This window comes from Mercurialis annua, linkage group LG3, assembly GCF_937616625.2.
Source record: "Mercurialis annua linkage group LG3, ddMerAnnu1.2, whole genome shotgun sequence".
NCBI lineage: Eukaryota > Viridiplantae > Streptophyta > Magnoliopsida > Malpighiales > Euphorbiaceae > Mercurialis > Mercurialis annua.
In genome coordinates, this window is record NC_065572.1 from 2688295 (window position 1) to 2712830 (window position 24536).

Genomic DNA, 24536 nt, shown 5'->3' on the forward strand with positions numbered 1-24536 from the left:
TCATTTTCATAAAAGCCTTTCCATTCTTGACGTATACAAACGTCTAGTTCAAAACCTGAAAACATTACATAGGAACCTGAGTCTTATATTGCGATGTCTTAAGCACAGCCCGTTCCACCTTTAACAAACGGTTTAAAAGCGCAGTTTCAAAACCTTTTACAAATATCAGAGTATACGTTTTACAATCAAAACCGTTTGACACACCGTTACAACTTAATAGAACTCAACTACTGTAGCACTATTGATTCTGTACAAATTCCGAACTTCTGGAACAAGGATAGAAGTTTGTCACAATCCTTTACTATGACCCTGAAATGAAACACTGTGAGTAGGTCAGTATTTTTTGAAAATACTGAGTGAGTTTACGTTTACTAATGGCGTTATATAAAATAACATCGCACTTAAAACATAACATATATATATGAAAATAGTATATATCAAGTATTAGATCCGATTGAAATCTTAATTCTTAAACTTTTACTATTTCCTATCCGTATCCTACTCATATTGTATCCATCAATATTATATCAAATCATTTCAATCCAAGTGGTATGGTCCCGAGATAGTTCAACCGAGTTACATCATGTCACTGCTTAATCCCAAGGTGTGAGTCCCGAGATAGTTCAACCGAGTTACTCACTAGATACGTGTCCCGAGATAGTTCAACCGAGTTACTCACGTATCTACCAAAAACATAATCCTCCTTACTCCCAAACATAGTCATCATTTAACGAGATCATATTAAACATTTTTAAATACAAGCATCTATCTATACTAATTCTATGACTGACCCGGACACTGGTGATCACACAGCCTATTGACGCCCAATAGGTAGCTCGTTTCCTCGGATCACTATACTAGTTTTATTTCATAAAGAATAAACATTTAATAAAAATAATAATCATTATAAATAATAACATTTTATGCGATGCATTTATAATAATAATAAACAAAATAAATAACTTTTATTAATAACACGCAAAAGTAGACTGTAAACTCACCACTTGCTATCCAAAATCTTCTAGAACTAACAAAGCAATATCGTTCGTCACGTTCCGTGTCCTGTTTGTAGTCGTCTCGGCTAGTCTACAAAAGTTCGATAATAACCTAAATTATTAACATTCTAACTATATACTAAATATCCAAAACATAATTTCTAGCCAACTTCGGCTATCGAAACCGCTCACTTAAAACAGTCCGACCTCTAAACAAACTTAACATTCTTAAAGTTTAGAATGTCTCCTAAAACATTTGTTCAGGTCTTGGACTGATATTAGCACCCGAAGGTGTCGGAAATTAGCTCCGAAGTTATTTCCTTAAAGCTGATTACAAGTGCAGGGCAGACTGCACAATAAAATGTTCAGTCCAAAATGAACATCTTAGGTTCCGAATCATCAAAAACTACATATTTAGATAACCTCCTTAAGTTTTCGTACCAATAAACGGAACTTAATTTGGAGTTATCTAACTCGAGATACGGCCTTCGCAACAGGGCTGTTTTGCAGAATAGTTTTCAGCAAAACGTCCTACTAGTTTGCGTAACTTATCTCGTAACTTATAACTTATCGGAACCTAATACCTTAGCATTTATATCATAATTCATTGTACTAGACCAGGGTCAAATGCCTTGAACATCAACCATACCAAACTTCAAGCAATACTTTTTTCGAAAACGTCGAACTACATTCTTACCTCGATCTGTTACTTGTCCAGTTTAACCAACGACGAATGCTTCCGTTCTTGACAAGTGAGGACTTCCCACGAAGCTCCTAAGGTCTATATCCCTCTGCCTTCTAGGGGAAGGACATATGTGGTCGAGTGTCTTGCCGAACCTAGGAAGCAAAACGTTCAACGTTTCATCATCGCCAAACAAGCATTCAAACACGCAAACCCGACATATTGTCGAAATCACTTAGTTCTCGTCCAATTTTAATCATTCAAAATTCCAAAAAAATTCAGACATAATACTTCTTACATAACAGCCCTAGCTTATCAATATTCAACCATCAAAACTCATAATTAATGACTTAAATTTATCAAGAATCATTAACATAATCAACACACCAAATTCCTCCATGATTGCCAAAACTTGCCTTCAATTTCTCATCCAAATCTATCACTTATATTCAATAAATTTCGGCCATGACCTATCTTAAATATATCAACCTTAATTAATCATAATTCCATCATCAAAATATAAAATTCAAAGCTTCTAAACATCAAGAATCATCAATTATATATTCAACCATGAATTCATGAAATTGCCGAAAATGAACAGCCCTTTACTCATCAATTTCGTCCAAAATTAAGCAAACAAAAACAGGAATTGATGCTTACCTTGAGTAGAGGATTGAGTCCTGAATCCATAGCCACCAAAATCGTTCAATTTGGTCGAGAAACGAGCTTCGTAGCTCGATTTTGTCAAAACCGCTCCAAATCCCCTCTCTTCTTCTCTTCTCCATCTTTTCCTTTCTTTTTCTTTCTTTTTCTTTCAATGAACAATGAATAATGAAGGAATATGAGATAGAGGAGATCAGCAAGTCAACATTTTCTTTAGTAAGTTTTGGACTAAAGTCCATTTTAATCCTTGAAGTTGCCACCTCCTTACTTATAAATCCATAACTTTTCTTTCGTCCAATTTAGTCCGTCGAATACTAAATCTTTTAGGTCCGATTAATTCTATATTATTTATTACCAAATAGATAATATTATTCTCATATCTTATAACTTCATTTTCTAATAATTTTATTTTGGTAATTTTGGCCAAAAACGCTCAAAATTCCATTTTGAGCTAACTTGCACTTGTTCGTCCAATATTTCATTTTAATCATTATAGATAACCATTTTATCGATATTATTTTCTTATCTTAAGAAAATAAAGTAAAACACAACTTCCCTTGGAAATTTATGGTCAAAAATCCACTTTAGTCCTCAAAGTGGCTAATTTGCACTTTAACTCAACTTCTCAATTAACCGACGTGCTTAACTAAACAATGTCCAAAAATTATGAATTTTTTTTCCATAATTTCTTAAAAATATTTCACGGACCTTAATGTGAAATTCATTAGCTCGGGACATATACTTTATTTTATTTTAATTACTCTGGCTTCCCTTTAGTCCCGCTAATAATCACTCCGAATAATAAATTTTTTGCTTAAAAATTATTATTCCGCGATCCAATTAATATACTTTCCGACAATACTTGTCATTTTGATTATCATTCCCGACCTTCATATCCTAACTTTCTTAATTTCGGACAAGTGGCACGTCCTAGTATCTGAAAAATATCTTAACAATTTACGGGGTATTACATACATCTTGTTTGGCTATTTGTTTTGATGCTACTGTTTTTTTTAGATTTATTTAGGAGTTTTTTAAGAAATGTATCATAAATAAACCAAGTGCTGGTGTCTTTATACTAAAAAACACTATAAACTACACCATAAATACATTATAATTACAATAAAAATACAATAAAAACACTATAAAAACACCAACAAATATACAAAAATTAATAAAAATAGATAATAGACAGAGGTCAGATACGAACGAGGATAATAAACTAGTGAAGGAGATGGAAGGATTTTTGTCTTAACGGATGTTTAAACATAGAAAGTAAAAAACATATTTTTGAAATTAAAAACTAAAAAGGATAAATTTAGAAATTTAAAAAGATATGAGTAAAATGTCAAAAAAAAACTGAGTACCGTAATAATTAAAATTTAAAATAGGATAATCTGGAAGGTTTTTTCTAAAAAGTTTGGATATATTTTTAAAAACTCAAAGAGTTTTGACTTTTTGAAATTTTTAGAACCAAGTAAATTATAATTTCTCATTTATGCCAAATATGTTGATGGTAGGAGTAAAAAATGATTAAATAACTTAAAAGATATTAAAAAATGATTTACTATAACTATTAGAAATTATATGGATGGATCAGTAATTATAACTGATTTTCAGATAAATATTAGTGACTTTTCAAAGTATTTCCTGTCTTATTCATGCAAATTATATGCTATCTAATTATGTATATTTTTCTCACATTGTCTCTTTCTTTATATTATAATTCACGCATAGAGCATTGAATATTAACCGATAATATTTTATGTTCATAAATTAAATACATAAAATGTTGATTTGATAGTTAAAAGTTAGATATAATTAGTTCTTTTGTGTGACAGAGATAGAGATAGATACAATTAGTTAAATTAGTTCACTTGAAAACAGTTAGATATTGTTCAAAAAAAAAGTACAACTATATTTGACTTAATTAAGATACTTTTAGTTATGATTAAATGAAAAGAGTAAATAACATTAGTAGATTCAGTTATTCGATCTCTAAAATATTCGATTTTTCAATCTCTAAAATGTTGGAGCAAACTAATAATTAAATAAAATAAATATAATAATATTAGTGATTTTATAAAAACTGAACTGAAATGTTCGTCTCCGCTGCAAGGTAAAGTGGAAGACGACCCTCCACTTCCTCTTTCTCCATTGAACACGAATTATATCTAGTTCGTCTTCTTTGAGACGAAAACCTCCCGAGATATTCGCCGGAGGCACACGACGGATCGTGGGATCGGAGGAAGGTAACATGATCGGCGGAATAAGACCGTTTTTAAATTTATTTTTTTAATAAAATTTAAAATATTAATAGTATATTTAGAATTAATTGATTTTTAGAATAAATTTTGAATTAATGAAAATTTTTAAATTAGATTTTAAAGATGAGGGACTTATTTGAATTATTTTCAAATTGAAAATTGTACAATTATACTCTAAGATTTTGTGTTTTTGAATGAATTAGTCCTTTGAATAATAAAATCGCTCAAAATTGAAATTTGAAGGTGCAATTGAAAACTAAAGATGTAAATTTGAGTAAAATTGATAATTTTATAATATCGGGGTGAAATTGAAAAGAGATTAAAAATTGGATGCTTTTGGAACATTAGACCTTAAGTTTTATGTATTAGCAAGTTTGTCTATCTTTAAAGAACATATGTAATATGACATCTTTCAATATAAATTAAAAATTATTTGAAATAAAATTGCATATTTTTTTATATATATAATTGGCTAATTGACATGTACATTAATTAGTTATCAAATTCACTATTATAAACCCGATACACTATGAACCGGTCTAGATAAAAAATCATTGAAGAAAAATTAGCTACAAATTGGATTTTTTATACTAATAAATATTTGAAAAGAAATAGATCTACAATTCGATCGCTCTTCATAAAAATTACGTTCAAAAAGTATAAAACATAGATTTAACCAAATAATAAAAATTTATATCTATGTTGTTCAATTGTACAGACAAAACTCTTCAAATGTGCAATTAGGGGATATTATTTGAAATCATTATCGACAATCTGATTTTTAAATAAGTCTGAATGAAAAAAGTTAAAATAAACTTTTCATCAATAAATATTGAAATTAAATTCAAAACGTGTTTTGATAATCTACTCGTTGATGGCGTGTAACAATCATACACCGATACCAATAATATTAGAAGTATTGGCAAAACAAACCCTAACGTTTCACATTTTTAGGGATTTAAGCGTAATGTTAAAATGTTATAAATCAAATCATAACCTTTCCAATTTTTGCATCTTGTAGCCTCATTCCGAATTCCGACCATTAATTGCATATGTGGCAGCCATATTTTTAGCGTATTAAATTCCAATGTTTTAAAATTAATTAATATTTTAAATTAATTTTATCCTATTTTAATTATGCATGTTTTTCTAACAGTGTTTCATTCTTTAATTTTATTCATGCAAATTGCATTGCATATTACCAACCAATCATTCACGATTATTTAGTTTCATAAATTAAATGTTTTTCTGAACTGTTCATACACAAAATATTGATTTCAAAGTTAAAAGCTAAATGTAATTAGTTAAATTAATTAGGTCACTTGGTAAACATTTAGGTTTTGTCAAAAAAAAAACACAATTATAGCTGCTTTAGTAGATTTGATTATCCAATCCTAAAATATTGGAGCAAATTAATTAATAATTAAATGAAATAACTATTTTATAGAAGTAAAATTTGAGATTGTAAAATGAGATTCTACACTAATATTTTAATTAAATAAAATAACTATTTTATAGAAGTAAAGTTTGAGGTGGTAAAATGAGATTTTACATTATGGATGTTGAACATAATTATTCAAAGCTACAATAACATAAGTAATTATACTGATCAATACTAGCGCAACCTATAAATTGATTACATTTTTTTTATTATTAATGCAGTATTGTCGTACCTTTTGAAGTTAATAAAATCAATATAATTTTTAAAATTGCTGTATAGGGTGATCGATTCAAATTAATAAAAATTTGCATAACAAAATACAAACTAAAAGATAAATATGAGTCTAATACTATAAAGTAGACTGAGAGATACATATATGCGAACTCTATAACAGAAAACAGCAAAAAAGAAAAAGATAACCAAACAATTAAATCTGCTGTCAAAAAATTTGACTACTCTAGGATCCAAAAGAAACAATTAAGTATAACAAAACTTGTAAACTCCATAATTATACAGCCGGTCGACATGCTTAACTTGCACTTCTGCAGTGTTGCTTGGAAAATACGACAAGATGGCAGGTCTCCGCTGTCAAAAAGAATCTCCATCGAGGTAGTTGCTAAAAATGTATATATTGTACAAAAAATAAGAGACTGCTGAGTGTCAACTGCCTCTGATTATTCCCTCCAAAAGAAAATCTGTTAACTGATAAAAAATGATGAATGTACAGTGTGATATAAGCCAAATTCCATGATATATCTTCTACCACCAATCCGGAATTTTCAACCTCCGGTTTCGATGAACAGCAAGTTGAGCCCTCGGAATCTTATGTTTTACCTGTCTCCATAGCATGTTAACAGCATCTTCCTTTTTTGGTGGATATTGAAACTCAAAGTGATGGGAAATGTTCTTAAGATGTGTCCACATGTCTAACCATCGCGCTTTTGGAAATTGCCGAAGCTGATCAATCATGTAATCTGGTTGAATTGACTCATTTACGGAAAAGAAAACTGAAAATTGGCTGTAATCTACTTCATTTTCGTAAGGAAGCTCGATTTGATCGCTCACGATGACCGGAACACAATGGCTTACAATAGCATCAAAAAGTCGGCAAGAAGATGGAGTGTCTCCAGCAGGATGCAGGCAGAACTTTGAGGAGCGCATCCCTTCGGTTGACTGGTTTGTTGGAATAAGCAAGAGTGAGCAAGAAAGGGATTAGCAAGAAAATGAGCAGCGGAAAAATATCTGTAATGAATAATTTCATAAAATTCCCAAGTGATATGACACCCATGTTCTACAAAAACGAGTTATTGGTAATAGGACATAATTATCCTTCCATAATTGAAGAGACTAAGATAACGTTATATTTAACTATATAAAAATTCTAGGATTCGCTATTTTCTAATAAGTTTCTAAATTTTATGAAAATCATGAAATTAAAACAGCATATAAGAGCCCAGACAGGACTCGTAATCAATGGAATTTTGACCGTAACAAAGCCAACGAAACAAACACAATGCTTCTTAAATTACCCAAAACAAAATTTATATGCTTGTTATGCACACACTCGCTAAAACCTGGAAATGCAGTAAAACATACCGCTTTTATTGTTTCTGCAGTAGCTGAGCTTTGCTCGAAATGGATATCATCATAACCGACTAATATCTTTGCTAATTTAGCACGAACCTTGCCTTCCTACAAGATAAGAGAAATGTTAACAATCACAATACCACACGAATGCAGGTTCAAGCAAGAGCTAACCATCAAAAGAAGTACTAGACATACATCTTTCCTGACGGTATTTCCACGGAAGAAAAGAAGTGTAGTACGAGACTCAAATGGATCAGAAACATTATCATCGGTGAAAGAATCAACAATGTGTACATACGGGGACACCACATCTTTGCTCAAAGTAGACATTGATCTGGGGTAGCGACCAAAATCTGCAACTATAAGAATAGAAGCATTCAACTGTTGTCGTAGAAATCTAAAGGCATTCGGATGTGTCATGGGAATCACATGGTCTCTACCTCCAGATCTCTGCCAGTACTTAGACTGATATAACATGTCTATAACATCAACCTAAAACCACAAGCACACCATAGTCAGCCTTGAAAATGTTACACCCTAGTAGGCGCATAAAGATGTTATAAGGAAAAAATGACGAATCACATAAGCGAAATTTCAGGATCGTCTCTTCTACTGCCAATCCTGAATTTTTAATCTCCTACTTCTATGAACTGTTTTTATCTTTTCCTAAAAAAAGGAATTGCTGACAAGAAAAAGAAAGAAGCAAATGCAATGTCAAGCCGCCATATCTATTAACAGAGCTTCCGCCACTCCTCAAAGCATCAACCATAAAAATTACACACATAACACCCAATGAACTAACCGATAAAGGAAATCCCAACCAATTTATCCTTTTCACACTTTTGATTACTGAAAGCTATTCTATTTAATACTTAACATGATACCCGCGAAACAAATATACACGAACAATTCAATATGCATATTACACTGACCAATATAAGAAATCCCAACCAATTTATTCTTTTCACACTTTTGATTACCGAAAGCTATTCTATTTTAAACTTAACATGATACCCGCAAAACAAATATGCACGAACAATTCAATACACATAATTTCGCAGCAAATCTACAAACAAATTCAGCAGCAAGACTCACCTCTTAATTCTAGTGAAAAACGGAAAAACTTGAATAAAGCCTGCAACTTTCACAACATTTTATACTAAAAATTTTAAAAATCTAACACTTCCTATGATACAAAATTAAATCAATTAAATTACGGTATCTATTATACAAAATTCAGTTAAAATAACTGCCAAATTTGTAACTTTAACTAAATTAAACTCAGAAATTACCTGCAATTGCCGATCAATCTCAGTTTCAGGATCAGTCATAAGATGGCCATGACTATTAAAACTCAACGAAGAAAAAAAGGGAACAAAAAAAGCATCCGCCAATTCAGGATCCAAAACCCTAACACCCTCCTTCACAGCTCCACTCCCCTCATACAACAGCGACGCCATTAACCAATACTCCACGCTATGCTGCCTCCTCAGCCCCGAACCTCCGGGCCACGCCGGAAAATTCTCCGCCGTCACCGGCTCATTTTCCGCACTTGCATTATGATCAATCATGCCCATGTGGAATCTCCGGGGAAGATCGTACATGTAGATTTTGAGCGGCTTACAAGCGGAGAGCGGTCTCACGGCGGGTAACGACGGCGACGGCGGTGGTTGTTGGAGAAGTGGGTAGAAGTATGGCTTCATGTCTAGGCTTCCGATGAAGATGGCATAGGTGAGAAGGATTAGAAGTATGAATATAATGGAGAGGATTACTTTTCCGTACATTGTTTGAGATCTTAATTTGTTTTTGTCAAAGGTTTTTGGAAATGATGATGAGGATGTAATAAGTGACTGTGTTTTGTGTAATGGATTGATTGAAGAGGAAGTAAAGAAAGAATGTTGCTTGGAAATGATAAAGCCTTTATTGATGGACTGAACATTATTCTGGTTATTACATCTGTTCAGATTTCGTTCAAACACTGACGTGGGGTGAACTATCTTGTAAAAATTGATGATTATATATCTTTAGAAATTGTTGGAGCTTCAAGTAATTGATTCGGACTTTTTTTTTTTTCATTTTAATGAAAGACGGACACATACTCTGTTACAGACACGGTGAAATAATGTTATTTTAAGGTTTTCTAGATAAAAAATGATGTTTCATGTCTGAAAAGTCAAGTTCTTAAATGTTTTGGAAATCAGATATGTTGATCGAGTAAAGTGTCGAAAATGTTTCTGAAGCGGACACATTGATCGAATTAAGTGTATGAAACGTTTATAAAATCAAGCACGTAGATCTAATTTCGAAATCGGACATGTTGAAATGTTTCTAAAATCGAGCAGCCCAAGTCAAAGAAAGAGTAGATGCGCATGAATCAATAAAAGCCTTAGCGCCCTTAAAATGTTTCTACAACTGGACACGTTGATCAAATAAAGTGTTCAAAATGTTTCTAAAACTGGACACGTTGACCAGCAAATGAAGTGTCCGAAACGTTTCCAAAACCGGATATATTGATCGAATGAAATATGCTCGCAATCTATTAGATAATCAAGATTTTATTATTAGCCCGATCCAGCCCAATGTTCAGACCCAAGCCTATTCTGCGTAGTTCCTCCTTAAACCCTTTTCTTTAGAACTGTTTGCCAGTAAAACCCTTATTCTTCATTTTCTTAATTCATCATCATCATCTTTATTATTGTATATGATCAATCAGTAATGGCTTTTTTAAGAAGATTACAAACAATTCGTACACTTTTTCCGAAATTTCAATATCCAAATTCTCCTCCATATCTGTAAGTTTATAGTTTCATTTCTTGATTTGCTGTTTTAATTTAAAGAAAATGTATGATCTTGGTGCTAAAGTTTGCATCTTTTTAGCTTCAAGACAAAACCCATTTGGTGTTTTTTCCTTTTTAATTCAGATTATATTTCTTGCATTTTGTGGTGATTCTTTGGACCAAAATGGAGAATTTTTGCTGTTTTTTCCTTTTTATATAATTTTTCTGGTGTTGAAGGTAGTTTTATGGAAATCTGGACTTTTGTTTCTTCAGGATTGGGAGCTCGAAAAACGATTATAGCTGTTTTTCGAATGGTAAATTATTTATGTTGGCATGTTTGTTGATATATGCTATCATTACTAGCAAACATTTTAGTGAAGTAATTTTTTTAAAATTGTTCTGTTTGTGATTAGCTTTGGAACTTAAATCCCGGACAATTTCGTTCTGCCCGTATAACAGTCATGATGTTCTTCCTTGGGTTTATGGAAGTACCATGACTCTTCGTTCTTCAATGGTAAGTTTCTGGTACATAGATTTGGAATTAGCTATTTGGATTTTAGACTATTGTTTAGCTAGCAATACCATGCCTTTCTGACAATCTATTCTTATTGATTTATTATATGCATCCTGGGTTTTATGATTTCAGGCTATGGAGATGCCAATTTTTGTAAATGACAAGAGGTTACTATCAACACAGGCACGGCCTCCCTCACAAGCAAGACACATGGTTTGTTACTCAAAGCTCCTCCTTTTCAGTTTGACTTTGAAAATGCTAGCTTTAGATATATGTTGACTGTTTCTGTGTTTGAAATATACTTTTTGAAGGAGATTAGATGAACAGAGAGAAAAATATATGAAGGATTTAAAAGAGTAGTATGCAGGGATATGTCTAACTCTAATGTATAAGAAACCTGTGCAGACCATTTGGGGTTTCTGCAGAAAACTCATCATCTTGATGGATTCAGAGAGAGATATTTGTACTTAACTTGGATTATTTTACTCTTAGATATCTGTGAAGATTACTGAAATAGAGTTGTTATTCCTAAGTTGTGATGTAGTTACTGGTAGTGAGTTTATCAGTTGTCTTGTTACGAATTGAAATGAGAACTTCACTACATTAATGTTCTGCAGGGGGCTCTTAAAGTTTCTATGACAAGCCCGGGATTCATCTATGAACCCTATGCTCCTCGTGAACGAATTCCATTCTGGAGAAGGTTAGTGAGATGCTTAGTGAATTTGATTGTTCTTTGGGCTTTTAGCTTTCACTAAGTTCTGCTTCATACAAGACCTCAAGAAATGATTTGATTAAAATTCTAGATAGCTACACCAGATTGCAATATTAGCAGGAAGTTGTCGAATTATCTTCTCGCAAAATGTGGGTTTGGCAGCAATTTCCAATCTAATACGATGATAGAATGATAAATTACTAGTCAGGAGAAGGAAAACAGTGCCCTATTTAGTACTCTTCTTGTACTATTTTAGGTTAGGAATCCTAGACAGGATTATGGCAAGCTCTTAGCAACCGTTGTTGATATCGACTTGCATCTCTTGCATAAGAGCATATTTGACCCATTGGGCAGCTTGGTAGTATTTACAAATGAGCAAAAGTTTAATGTGCACCATGCATCAAAATGCTGCTGTGAACACAATATTCATATTTTGCAAATACAATCCTATGACTATTTTGGTCATCAACATGAACTTCTCAGGTTCTTTATTTCAGGTGGTTCACAAAAAGTGGTTGGCAAAGAACAAAAGCAGATATTATTCTGGAGGTAAATTCTTTCATTTTAATACTAGTGTTGGCATTTTGTTCAAATAGCACATGAATTATCCCCTTTTACCCATCCACTTTCCTCAAGGATTTGGTATAATGATCTCATTCCCATCATTTTGATAGATATTGTGTCATATGCAAATGCTTCAAGTTCTCTAAGGTGGCCATATTTAGTGTATTTTTCACACCCAAATCATAGTTTCCCGCTCACGTTTTGCAGCTCAAAAGTGCCTATGCCATATCTAAGCTAAGAAAATCTGGATACTCAAAACATGAGTTCTACAAGGAAGCAGTTGACTTGTACAAAGAGGTACGTTGATGTATTTTGCTTGAAGTTTCGGTTGTGCTATACTTGCTTTTTTTAGTGTCCATTGGGATTCAAATTCAACATTACATGCTTGGTTGCCTTATGTACCCCTTGCCCCTCTTCTTTTTTCCAGATAAACACAATGATGGCAAATGCTGACAAAAATTCATTGAGGAAAGCAGTTACAGAGAAAATGTTTTCTGTATGTTCTTGTTGCTATTATTTGCTGCCTTTGGTGTTGCTTTTCTTTAATTCAATCATATACTATCTTCAACATGTGTTTCCTTTTTGCCTTCTGCACTATGAGCATGTCCTCTTTGAAACTTGAACTATCTCAAGTAATGTGTTATTCGTATTTACAGGAACTCAAGAATGAAATTAAACAAAGAGAATCTATGTGGAGTAAGATTTATTGGGAACTAGTTGAACCCGTAGTTAAAATACGAACTCTGCGTGCTCGGTTGGCAAGTATTCACTTTTTATATCTCAACTTTTTTTAATTGCACTATATGGGTAATTAACTGTTAAATTTTGAAAAAGACATTTTGAATCAACTTATCTATTATAAGCTTAATAAATATAGACATGAATTTTCTTGATTTTCAAAGAGGAACTCCTGTTCCTTCTGCACCAAGTCACATAACTTGTGTATTTTTTGTATGTGATGCCAGATTGGTGTTGATCGAAATGACCTCAAAAAAGTATTTATACAGTTAACCCTCGAGTTACTGACAAAACAGGTAAATGACCCTGTTTTTATTGTGTTTATCTTCCTGTCTACTCTATGCATGTGTTTCGTTTTCCCAAAGGCATGTCTTTTACTTTGACATTAACAGTTAAATGTAGCTCAACCTTGCCCTGGCTTAACACTTACATAGTAAAACTGTCATTTTATAGAGGCTCTCTTCTGCAACCAGGGGGGAAGTTACCTTAACCCCTAAGTATAACTCCCAACAATCAAATTCTTAAGATGTTAAATTCAACCTTCAATCACTAGTATATTTTTAAAAGAATATGATATAGAGCCTGCAACCATTGGCATATGAATTTTCATATTCATTTTTTACCTCTTGTGTAGTAAACATAAGCATGCCTTGACAAAAATTCTCTTTCGACTTTAATTTTCATATCCCATATATTTTTACGAGTTAAAAGTACAACATAGTAGTTACAAGGATGAGATTTGTCGAGTAAGAGAAAAGAGATCGTGATTCTTAGGTTCCGAGCAACTATTCATTTATCTAATTGCTTTTCTTATAATTATATAGCATATCCAGTGAACTCTAAGTTGACTTATGCAATGCTTATTCTTGCAGAAATTTGAAGCCTGTGACTCAAAAGGCACCATTGTTTCTGGAGACAAATCAAAGGAGGTGAGCATAACTGTGCTACTTTTCTGACCTAATCTATAATCCCGTACTTTATTTTCTTTGTTTTTTGATAGCAATTGATACTGGCATTGATTGGCAGCCTGCTCATCCATATTACTTGAACCCTAAAACAACACTCCCATTTTTCAGCAAGCTGCATTGCATAGCTCCAATTTACCAATCTATCTTGCCCCTCAATACTCGCTTCTTAACTACTCAAAACTATGAATCTGATTCCTTTCCTGACAAACCTACTGCCGTCTACTATGATGATCGTGTCAATGCTGCTGGCCTTGAAGGAGACTTTGATACGCTTCGCTACCTCCTCAACAAGCGTATTAGAGACTGCTGCTGCAACACCGTCAACACCTTTAAGTTCATCACAAACACTGACGACTCCCTCTCTTCTCTGGATGATCTCATTCAAACCCTGGCCCGCCTTGACAATGGTTTTCCTCGGACAAGTGCATTCAACGCTCTGATTGCCCGTCTATGCAAACTAGAACGAATTGAGGAATCGTTGCACATTGTGGACATCATGGAGCGCGGGCAGTATGGCTTAAACACATGTAGCTTTCACCCCATACTAAATTCTCTTACGCATAAGAAGAAGATGGAGGCTGCCTGGGAAGTGATAGAAAAAATGAAGGCAGTTGGAGTTTCACCCGACCTAACGTCATTCAATTATTTGTTAACTGCATATTGTTATAATGGAAATGTAAAAGATGCTAGTAAGGTGATGAAGAAGATTGAAGAGATGGGGTTAGGTGCTGATTCGCGCACATATGATGCATTGGTGTTGGGCGCATGTAGGGTGGGAAAAGTAGATGCCGCTTTGATGCTGTTGAGGACAATGGAGGACAATGGAGAGCACATGTTATATTCTACACATGTGCATGTTATCAATGGATTACTGAGGCTGGGCTACTATTTCCAGGCCATAAAATTTGTGAAGATTTTTGGAGGGAGAGATAAGTCATTGGATGTACACAGTTTTGGGGTACTGGCTAGTAAGTTGATTAACATGAAGAGGGTTGATGAAGCTAAGTTAGTTTTGGAGGAAATGGAGGAAAGGGGTTTGATAATGGGTGAAAAGTTGAGAAATTACTACAACTTGAATGTTAAAAATGTCAAATAGTTTCTATTTTGGCTCATTAAGAATTTCCAATTTCTGAGGTTCTCTATGTAGGTGCTACTAGGTGGTCTGGGCATGAGAGGCACTCCCGACGGAGGAGTTAAGTGACAGAACATGCACGACCCAATTCATCGTCCTTCCTCTCTTTGTAGTTAAGGAAACTGGTGCCATTTTTCTTTTCCTTTGGAAGTCTAGCTGGTAGTTATATACAGATTACAGTTCTGCTCTCAAGGAAATGATTTGGATATAAATCAGATTGTATATGATTTGAGAATTTAGAAGTCAACTTCTGTTCATATGCATAATGAATGGGATTAATTGAGGAGATACTGATATGAAGTTCTGTATCCCTTTTGAGTTATGGGAAACATAGAATGGTCAAACTATGTTGAATAATAGCTTTCTCTTGTATGAATAAGCTTTTGTTCGAAATATAAGCTTAGTTCTATGTTTAATGCTTGTATATTTTCTCAAAATCCGATGTTACTTTTTTTTACTTTTATCTGCAGTCTTTCAACCCGTTTGTTGCCTATGAAATTTCAGGTCCTTGTCCGCGATATTTGGGTGTTTGAGAAATCCCTTTTTCATCCCGGAGCTTACTGGCGTCTTTGTGGGCGGATTAAAGTTTGAGCCAGGTACCTATGATCAAAGATTTCACTTCTGCCTTACTGAAGATTAATAACCATTCTCACCCAATTTAGCAAACTGAAGAGGATTCTAGTAATATTTGGATAGTTCCTGTGAATTGAATTTTAGATGAATAAGTTTACATTCTGCTACTTGTTTTGATCAAGTCCTGGAAATTAGTTATCCTGTAAATGCAGAAAATTTTGATTGCATTTGATTTTATTGTAATTCTGTGGATGTAGTATTATTATTTACAATTATTAATGGAGTAAGAGTAAAAAATAAGTTTTTGGTATATGATTGGTTGCTTTTGCCACACTTTATTGGGTACTCAGAATATATAGTTTGCCACATCATCAATCCCTGTTATGTGTACTCAACCATCTGGTATACTTACAGGCTTCAAACTCCATTTGCTTCAAGCAAAAACATTGACAGAAACTTGTAAAGAAATCTTTCTGAAGAAAAGAAAAGAAAAGAATCATCTCCCTGTTACTTGCAAGACAAGTAACCCACATCAAAACATGACAGTAATCAAAATTTTACCATTTCCATTCTGACAATTCATTTTCCATTGAAATGGATCAAAGAGAAGAAGACCCATTCCAAGCTCTAGGCATTTGCAACCGACTCTATAACCTCATCAAGAAATCGCTATTGACTCATGCCTACAAAAATGTCATACTCGGCGATCCTCTGTATCGAAATTCTATCAAAACGCCGCGTGCCAAGATTGACAGTGAAAATGTTAGGGTAGTGCATTCAAGAGCTCATGAAGAAAAACTGAGCTGCAAAAATGGCACCCAGCTCTGCGGCGACGAGCTGCCTTTAGTGGAAGATGATGATGCTGTCGGAAAGAAAACGTTTACGGAAGTAGCATTATCTTCGGTTGAAGCAAAACCTCCAAAAAAATCTGTAAGCATAAATGAGAGAGTAGAGGAGATAACTGAAACGAAAAAGAAGAAAATAAGAAGGAAGAAATCAAATGAAAATTTGATTTTAACTGAGGAAAAAGAGGATGAGGCTAAACCTTTGAGATCAATTCTCAAGGTGGGATCATATTCTGGTGAAAGATCAATTTCATTTGATAATCCTGCTGTCTGATGGATCATCAAAGCATTGGATCAAATTAAAACCCCTATATATATCATATTGTAAAACATCAAGTTTAATATAAATGAAGGTTTTTATAATTTCTTTATTGTTAATCACATCAAAATTATACGAATTTACATAAAATATAGGATATGAAACATGTTATATCTTTCATTTTAAAATTACATTTCGAGCCATAGAGAATAGTGTTTACATTCAATTTAATAAACTCAATCGAATTATAATACCGAAAAAGATCCGATATGTTCCCATCCTTATTAATAAGCTCGTATTTTAATTATTTAATTTAAATCAACTTTATTTCTAATAAACATTGTTTACGCTCAATTTGCGGGTGTCAAACAAGTGTCTGATCAATGACTACATTTTATTAGCAAAACAACTCATAATTTAATTTTTTTATTTTTATAAGTAGATCTGCAAATCAGGCGCGTGTTAGCGTAAATTGTATGTTTCATTTCATTTCATGTCATTAGATTTCGTTTTATTTTATTTTCAAATATTTTATAAACGTAAAGTGTTTAAAATTCGATTTATTTATTTTTTTGATAAAATTTCGATTTATTTAATTTAATAAAATTTGATGAATTGAAAAGTTATAAAATGATATGTTTCATTACAAGCACTATAATTGAACCAAGGACCAAAACCTAGCCAGATACAGTCAGTAAGAACATATAATATCCTACCCTCATTTTCTTTATTAAACAAATAAAAACTTTAAAATCAAAGATGCAAATTCAATTCATAATTTTACTTAGCATAGGCTGCCCATTATGAAAATCAAAAGCAAATATCTTTTGGAGACCACAATTCTAAATGGGCGTTTCCTCTTCTTCATCTCTTTATAATTCTACTTCCACCACTACCATCACTGCCCATTCCCATCTTTACTCTCACACATCAAAATCAAACTCAAAAGATTCCACTTTGATCCCTCACATTCACACTTTTTCCCCAAAACCCAAGAACACATTTTTATCTTCACCCAAGTCCAATTCCTCTTCTTCTTATTCAAAGATTGTACCTTTGAGGTGTAGCAGACTGAATTTGATGATGGAGACCACCCAAGGAGAAAATTTGACTACAAAACCCATCATTGATTTTCATGGAATTAATGAAGAATTGCTTCAAAATATGGTTTATGATGCTCTTGTTTGGTGCTCACTTCATGGTCTTGTTGTCGGTGACAAAAATGTTCAGGTTTTTGCATAAAGATTCTTACTTTTTTTTTGTTGTGTTTATAAATACTTAATTAGTGCTTATAGGAGAAATTGAACCCACGATTTTAGCAGTTTACTATCAACTCTTATACCATTTGAGCTGTACTTCGTTGGTAGCTTTAATTTATAGAGAAAGATAGAGAATTTTGTTGTCTAGCGCTTGTGAGAGGAATTGAACTCACGATCTTAGTAGTTTACTGTCCATAGCTCGTTGGTAGCTTTAATTTACTTATTAAAGACCAATTAACTTTGAATGGAAGAATATTATAGAGAAAGGTAGGGAATTATATTTCATGTCATTTTATTGTTTGTTTAGATGATGATAATGGAAAATAATTGTGTTTAATTGGGTTGTAGGGATCAGGAAAAGTACCTGGTGTAGGATTGGTTCATGCTCCATTTTCATTGCTGCCTGTAGCATTCCCTGAAAGTCAATGGAAGCTAGCATCTGAAGTTGCACCTATTTTCAATGAGCTTATTGATCGTGTTAGTCTTGATGGGAAATTTCTTCAGGACTCTTTATCACGGTATTCATGATCATGGACTTTTGCAAAATTTAGATTGTTCCTCTTTGTTTCTGATATATGTAGCCAACGACTGTTAGAACTATCTTTAATACCTTAACCATTATCAACTTTGGACCTTTGCCGATTTGCTGTAATCTTTTATGAAGAATGCTTATGTTCCGAGCTGGAATTGGTCCTGAAAAGCCAGCAAATAGTTTCTTTTTCGCTAGTGGTTTATTGTTGAAATAGCTTGTTTGAAACTTAGTCGGTAGTGAAAGCTAGATAATTAGTAGTAAAAGCTAGAATAATTTGTCTCTGAAGCTTTGGCGTATCATATCCAGCTTGTAATAATGCAATTAATCAGTTACGTAAATCCCCTTAATGCTCTTTTTGTTGTGTCCCTTTCTTTGTCCAACTTGTTTTTTGATTTTGTTGTCATTTTTTCTGTTTACTTGATATATTTTGGATGACTTGTGAATTGATATCTCTTCTTGTTTTGACTCTGTAGAACAAAGAAAGTAGATGTTTTCACATCAAGATTGCTAGATATTCATTCCAAAATGCTAGAAATGAACAAGACGGAGGTAACTATGTATCGGTTTTATGTTTTGGATGTATTTTATATATTACTCTGTATTTGGTTGATTTTGTTTATTATGAAGGGGAAGTATGTAATTTTGTTGGTTTTTGTTTGTTCCACTGTGATATAGGAAATACGCTTGGGTTTACATCGTTCCGATTACATGCTTGATGAAAAAACCAAATTGCTCCTCCAAATAGAGCTAAATACAATTTCAGTTTCGTTTCCTGGCCTCAGTTGTCTTGTAAGCGATCTTCACAGGTTAAGAATCTTCTGTTAACTTCTTGTTTTCTTCGTAGTTTGTCTGTCTCACTGAAATATGCATTTTGAAATATGTTCAAGAAAAATCCAACTGTGTAAGCTTTACTCTGACACATTGATGACAAAGCATGAGCACCAACAGATTATAACCCTATGCTTATTTCTGCAGGAGCTTGCTTAAGCATTATGGAGAGCATCTTGGGTTAGATTCCCAAAGAGTACCACAAACCAATGCTGCCAATCAGTTTGCAGTGGGTTTGGCTAAAGCTTGGATCGAGTACAATAACCCTAGGTTAGGTCTGAGTTAAACCTGTTTATTTTCTTCTGTAGCTGCGCCACAATGCGATCACATTGGTTAATAATTCTTTATGTATTTGCGCAGGGCTGTAGTATTGGTTGTTGTCCAACCTGAGGAGCGCAACATGTATGATCAACATTGGATTTCTGTTAGACTTAAAGAACAATATCCTTTTTATTGTTCAATATAATATAGTTTCTAATTTGTTTTCATTGTTTTATTTTTTAAAGTGTTAGCTCTAGTTTCATACATTGTAATATTGAAAAGACGATGAAGTTTATAATCACTTTATTCGAGAGTTTCTTCCTTAGCTTCACAACAACACACATAACATTACAGTTATCCGGAAAACATTAGCAGAAATCGATGAACAAGGCAAACTTCTACCTGATGGAACACTACTTGTGTATGCAACTTCTTGTCATGAAATTTCGATATCTTTTATCGTCCAGATGTGCGTTTTTACCTTGTTACACTTTTGACTTTGTTTATGAAAAATGCACACTTGCAGAGGTGGCCAAGCAGTTGCAGTTGTCTATTTTAGAACTGGATATGCTCCTATCGATTATCCTTCAGAAGCAGTAAGCAAAATTTTCCACATTCCTTCTTTTTGGTGCAACTTAGTCTTTTCTTCTTCTGGTCCAAAAGTAATGAATCTAATTTTGAGCACCGGAACTTTTTTGGCGGGTGGGTTGAATTAGCTTTGACCTAAACATATTATTAAATTGGATTTGACTGAATCCTTGAGTTACAACCTTTATTATTTAATGTTCTTCAAATTTTTTGAATATTTATTGGTCAATTCCAATATCTAATTTTCTTTATACTTATGGCACTCCTAATGATTTTTCTACGTAGTATTATACTGCTCTTTCTTGCTGTAGGAATGGAAAGCTAGATTATTAATGGAGCAATCACTAGCAATCAAGTGTCCATCCATATCTTATCATTTAGCAGGAACCAAGAAGGTTCAACAAGAACTTGCAAAACCTAATGTGCTTGAGAGGTAGTGAATACCTCATCACGGGCACTACTTACTGGTCTCATATTGTGGTCGCTTTGATACTTGGTTTTTGAAGTGATTAAAATAACGCATTTGGTTGTCTAATTTGAGCAGTTACCTGCAGGTTTCTTGAGAACAAGGATGACATTGCCAAACTGCGGAAATGCTTTGCGGGTCTTTGGAGTTTGGACGACTCTGATATCATAAACAAAGCTATTGAAAGACCTGAGCTTTTTGTGATGAAGCCCCAGAGAGAAGGCGGAGGTTTCTTATTTCTGAACTTGAACTTTTGTGTTACTATTGCCATGGTTGTTTTTTTTATGTTTCCTAAGATGGAGTTATCATCCAATATCAGGGAATAATATCTATGGTGATGATGTAAAGCAAAACCTTATAAGATTGCAGAACGAACAAACTGAGGAAGATGCAGCTTACATTCTCATGCAACGGATTTTTCCATCTGCTTCTCCCACATTTTTAGTGCGCGAAGGCATTTGTTATAAGGATGATGCAGTATCAGAACTTGGAGTGTACGGTACTTACTTGAGGTATATAACTCGTGCGTAAAAATATTTTAATTTTGGAAGTATCTCTCAAGTGTATGCTGATCATTTACCAAGAGGCTGAAATTAAACAATTAATCTTAAACATAATCATTTAAAATAGCAGTGTGGATACTCCTGCATATCCGTCCATGACGATTGACATTGTTGGATTGTAATGAACAGGAACAAGGACAAGGTCATTATAAATGACGAAAGTGGATATTTGATGCGAACAAAAGTTTCATCGTCGGATGAAGGTGGAGTTGCTGCTGGATTTGCAGTCTTGGATAGCATATACTTGAAATGATGGAGCAGCTTTGTTTTATTCGAGTCGGATTTCAGGCTTGGACAGTTTGCAAGTGCTTATATTTAGATCAAGTCATTCGGCACCAGAACTGAGTGTTTTCGCACAGTTTGGCGAAAGTGTTTATTTAATATTATTCGGACAAAATGGAGGACTGGTGTTCAATTGGCAATGCAGTTGTATTGGGTTGCAAGAACTGTGACTGCAATATCAAATTAATTTGAAATAAATCCCTCCATTTATTCATTTCAATGTAATGAATTTGAAGTTGACTGGCAATTTGACATTTTATGAGAAGTTAAAATGTTAACAGAAGATTGAACAGCAGAACTAATCCAAGAATGAAAATGAAATATTGGAACCATAGACTGAAGAGATGGAAAAACCATTTCATTGGTTTTAAAATATTCACAAAGAGACTAAAAAGCACAAATAAATACAATTTGAAGTTGGAAACCTCAATGAGGCAAAAAGAATAATGAGAATATCAAATCTCATCAATATACTCTTCTTCTGCTGTCTTCCCAACCAAGTTCTCGAGCTCGTTTCTCCCATAATTCTGAAAGTTTACTCTCCTCCACTAGTTCTGCTTGCGCTCTCTCTCTTGCTTCTTCACAAGTAACCGTTTGTGCATTACACTTTTCTGCTTCCTTTCGATAGTGTAAAGACGTCGTCTTAGCATCCATTACCAGTGCCCTGGTATGCTCCACGGATTCATCAGTCACTCTTCTCTGCAGAGTAATTTCCTCCGATAGTAAAGCTACAATATCCTTCTTCATTTCCTCATGCATATCCGGATCCTGACTCCCACAGTCTGAAAATAGAGTTGGGAAAATTTTGACAGTGAAAAGAAATTAGCTCGATGAAATGAATCAAGCTATATACATATGAAAATTCTTTTTAAACTAAAGTTTTTCAGTTATATCTAATGTGGCAATTTGGATGAAGATCCCCCGGTGTATCTCACAAGTTCCGCAAATGATTCTCCAGTAGTATGTTCCGAGAAATACAAATTCCATAAACATTCTAGAGTCATGCTAATGAAACTGTTTTAATCATTTCTATAGTTTCATTTTCTATTTCACTCCCCGATTGGGGTTCTTTTCATGGAGAGCTAAGTTTGTCGGAGTAGGTTCAAGGAGTCTCTGAATTATACTATTACTGCTCGTACATAAACAATGCTAGAAAACAACAAAAAAGAACACAAAATAAACTAGCTATTACTCACAGCAGTCAGAACTGACCTGCATATGAGCTGTTGTCAAATCCTGCAAAAAGTAGATATGGGAACAATATTAGACAAAACAATCAATGTCTTAAACAAAGGATGAAATGCAGAACATATCAAATGCACACAGAATAGACAATGAAATTTCATGTTTAAGGTTGCCTCTCTCTTATCACTTCATTAATAATCCGTAACCATATGTACATTCAGTTAATCAGAAACCGGGTTCTCTTCTATTTATTCCTAGCACCAGTAGTCAGCAAGTAACAAAATTACACGAACACTCGAGTATGGATAAAACAATCACCCCATTGCACAATTTACTTAATTTCAATGTTAAATAATTGTCATTATTATTGTTGTTCCTTAAAGATTGCAAATATGGCTCTATAATTTCAAATAGATCACATCATCCATACCCTATTTATACCTACAGCTCACGTCAACTCAACGAAACCTTAATCCCAAATTAATTAGTATCCACTACATGAATTCTTTTCTTTCAATCCGCACGATTTAGTGCCACATATAATCTTACCTTGAATTGACACCAGAAGACACATGAATTTACACCTAGAAGATACAAAATTAAAGCAAGTTAAGTACTTAAGTTGATCCTAATATAATGTTATCTTACAAGCTGGACATGAACTGGAGTATATAATTTCACAGCCAGCATATTAAATTCTAGCACTAAATGAAGACTAACCAACACAATTCACAATTCCTCAAATTCAGAAATAACTGAAACTGCAAACTTCTAAGCCAACACAGTTGAAGTAATAAAGAAACAGATACAAATTTGCCTAAAACTGACCTAATGGCAATGACAAGGCATATTCTTCAGGACAATCACAATCACAAGGACATGTTAAAGCATCTTGAGAACTAGAATTCTCCTTAGAGTACAACTGTGGTCTGACAATGTACCCAATCAAGAATGTAGCCACCAAAAACAACACTACCCTCAAAGCCCCATTACTACACAACCCATAATGCTCAGTTGGATAAGCCATACTGATATCTTACTCCACACTCAACAAAATCCAAAACCCAGAACCAAATATCAAATCACCAGAGAACAAAAAACAAAACCCAATTACTTTTAACAAAAGTAATCAATACCCAATTCAAGATCTAGCATAAAGACACGTAATTTGAATGCTAATTTAGCAATGCACTCATTTTAAGATCTGGGTGTTGAGTAAAAGATTTTTTTAATTTGACTAAAACAGTACTCTTGAACTGAGTGTGGAGTCTCTTTTTAATAAAAATGTGTATCCAAATCAGGTGAGAATTTTGTTTTTTGAGAAAATAAAGGAGACCCAGATCCCTAGAACATTAAGTGAGAGTCGTGAGAGAAAAAAGATTTTATCTTTTTTTTTTTCTAGTTTTGAGCTGCCAAAAAGTAAGTAAAATAAAATAAAATATATTAAAAATCTTGGCTTTAATGATTAAGTTTGTTGGTTTTGTTGGATTGTGTTGAGAAAAAAACATTTGGGAGATTTTTAAAAACAAATTGAGAGATTTGAAAAGAGGTAACGTAGGAGTAGAAAAGTGTAGTTATTTGATTGTAGTGTGCCACGTGTCATGTCTATTTCATGCTCTCCCAACACTAGTTGTAGTAGTTAATGTCGTTTGTGAAAAAATTGGCAATATTCTCACCACACAAATTAATGTCGTTTATAAACGGAAAGTTTCAGGCGTAAATGAGTTGGATTACTCTCGAATTTGCAGTTTAGCAACAAAAAAAACAGCTTACAAAGGCCAATCTGCAACAACTACCCATGTTGCACGGAAATTTTTCAAATTTTACATTTTAGCGTTTCATTTCTATTTTTAAA

The 24536-nt window shown here is 33.5% G+C and overlaps 4 protein-coding genes across 4 annotated transcripts; 2 read left to right on the top strand and 2 right to left on the bottom strand.

The window, feature by feature from the left end:
• Nucleotides 1-6373: 6373 nt before the first annotated feature.
• Nucleotides 6374-9643, bottom strand: LOC126675103 (probable arabinosyltransferase ARAD1). Its single transcript, XM_050369686.2, has 4 exons — nucleotides 8928-9643; nucleotides 7831-8127; nucleotides 7645-7740; nucleotides 6374-7221 (listed from the first exon to the last, which is right to left on the bottom strand). Exons 1-4 carry the CDS (start codon nucleotides 9417-9419, stop codon nucleotides 6808-6810), a joined length of 1299 nt encoding a protein of 432 aa, XP_050225643.1. The 5' UTR covers nucleotides 9420-9643; the 3' UTR covers nucleotides 6374-6807.
• A 483-nt stretch (nucleotides 9644-10126) lies between these two features.
• Nucleotides 10127-15449, top strand: LOC126673896 (pentatricopeptide repeat-containing protein At3g56030, mitochondrial). Its single transcript, XM_050368207.2, has 12 exons — nucleotides 10127-10427; nucleotides 10686-10726; nucleotides 10826-10926; nucleotides 11059-11139; nucleotides 11544-11626; nucleotides 12136-12187; nucleotides 12410-12499; nucleotides 12630-12698; nucleotides 12859-12960; nucleotides 13168-13236; nucleotides 13813-13869; nucleotides 13967-15449. Exons 1-12 carry the CDS (start codon nucleotides 10351-10353, stop codon nucleotides 15002-15004), a joined length of 1860 nt encoding a protein of 619 aa, XP_050224164.1. The 5' UTR covers nucleotides 10127-10350; the 3' UTR covers nucleotides 15005-15449.
• Nucleotides 15450-17454: 2005 nt separating this feature from the next.
• On the top strand, nucleotides 17455-21779 carry LOC126671803 (glutathione synthetase, chloroplastic). The gene is made up of 12 exons (XM_050365607.2): nucleotides 17455-17947; nucleotides 18325-18494; nucleotides 18982-19057; nucleotides 19184-19314; nucleotides 19484-19606; nucleotides 19697-19777; nucleotides 19938-20018; nucleotides 20124-20193; nucleotides 20497-20618; nucleotides 20740-20879; nucleotides 20971-21163; nucleotides 21344-21779. Exons 1-12 carry the CDS (start codon nucleotides 17564-17566, stop codon nucleotides 21465-21467), a joined length of 1695 nt encoding a protein of 564 aa, XP_050221564.1. The 5' UTR covers nucleotides 17455-17563; the 3' UTR covers nucleotides 21468-21779.
• A 27-nt stretch (nucleotides 21780-21806) lies between these two features.
• Nucleotides 21807-24447, bottom strand: LOC126671805 (uncharacterized). Its single transcript, XM_050365609.2, has 3 exons — nucleotides 23510-24447; nucleotides 22709-22732; nucleotides 21807-22278 (listed from the first exon to the last, which is right to left on the bottom strand). Exons 1-3 carry the CDS (start codon nucleotides 23706-23708, stop codon nucleotides 21962-21964), a joined length of 540 nt encoding a protein of 179 aa, XP_050221566.1. The 5' UTR covers nucleotides 23709-24447; the 3' UTR covers nucleotides 21807-21961.
• Nucleotides 24448-24536: the final 89 nt, after the last annotated feature.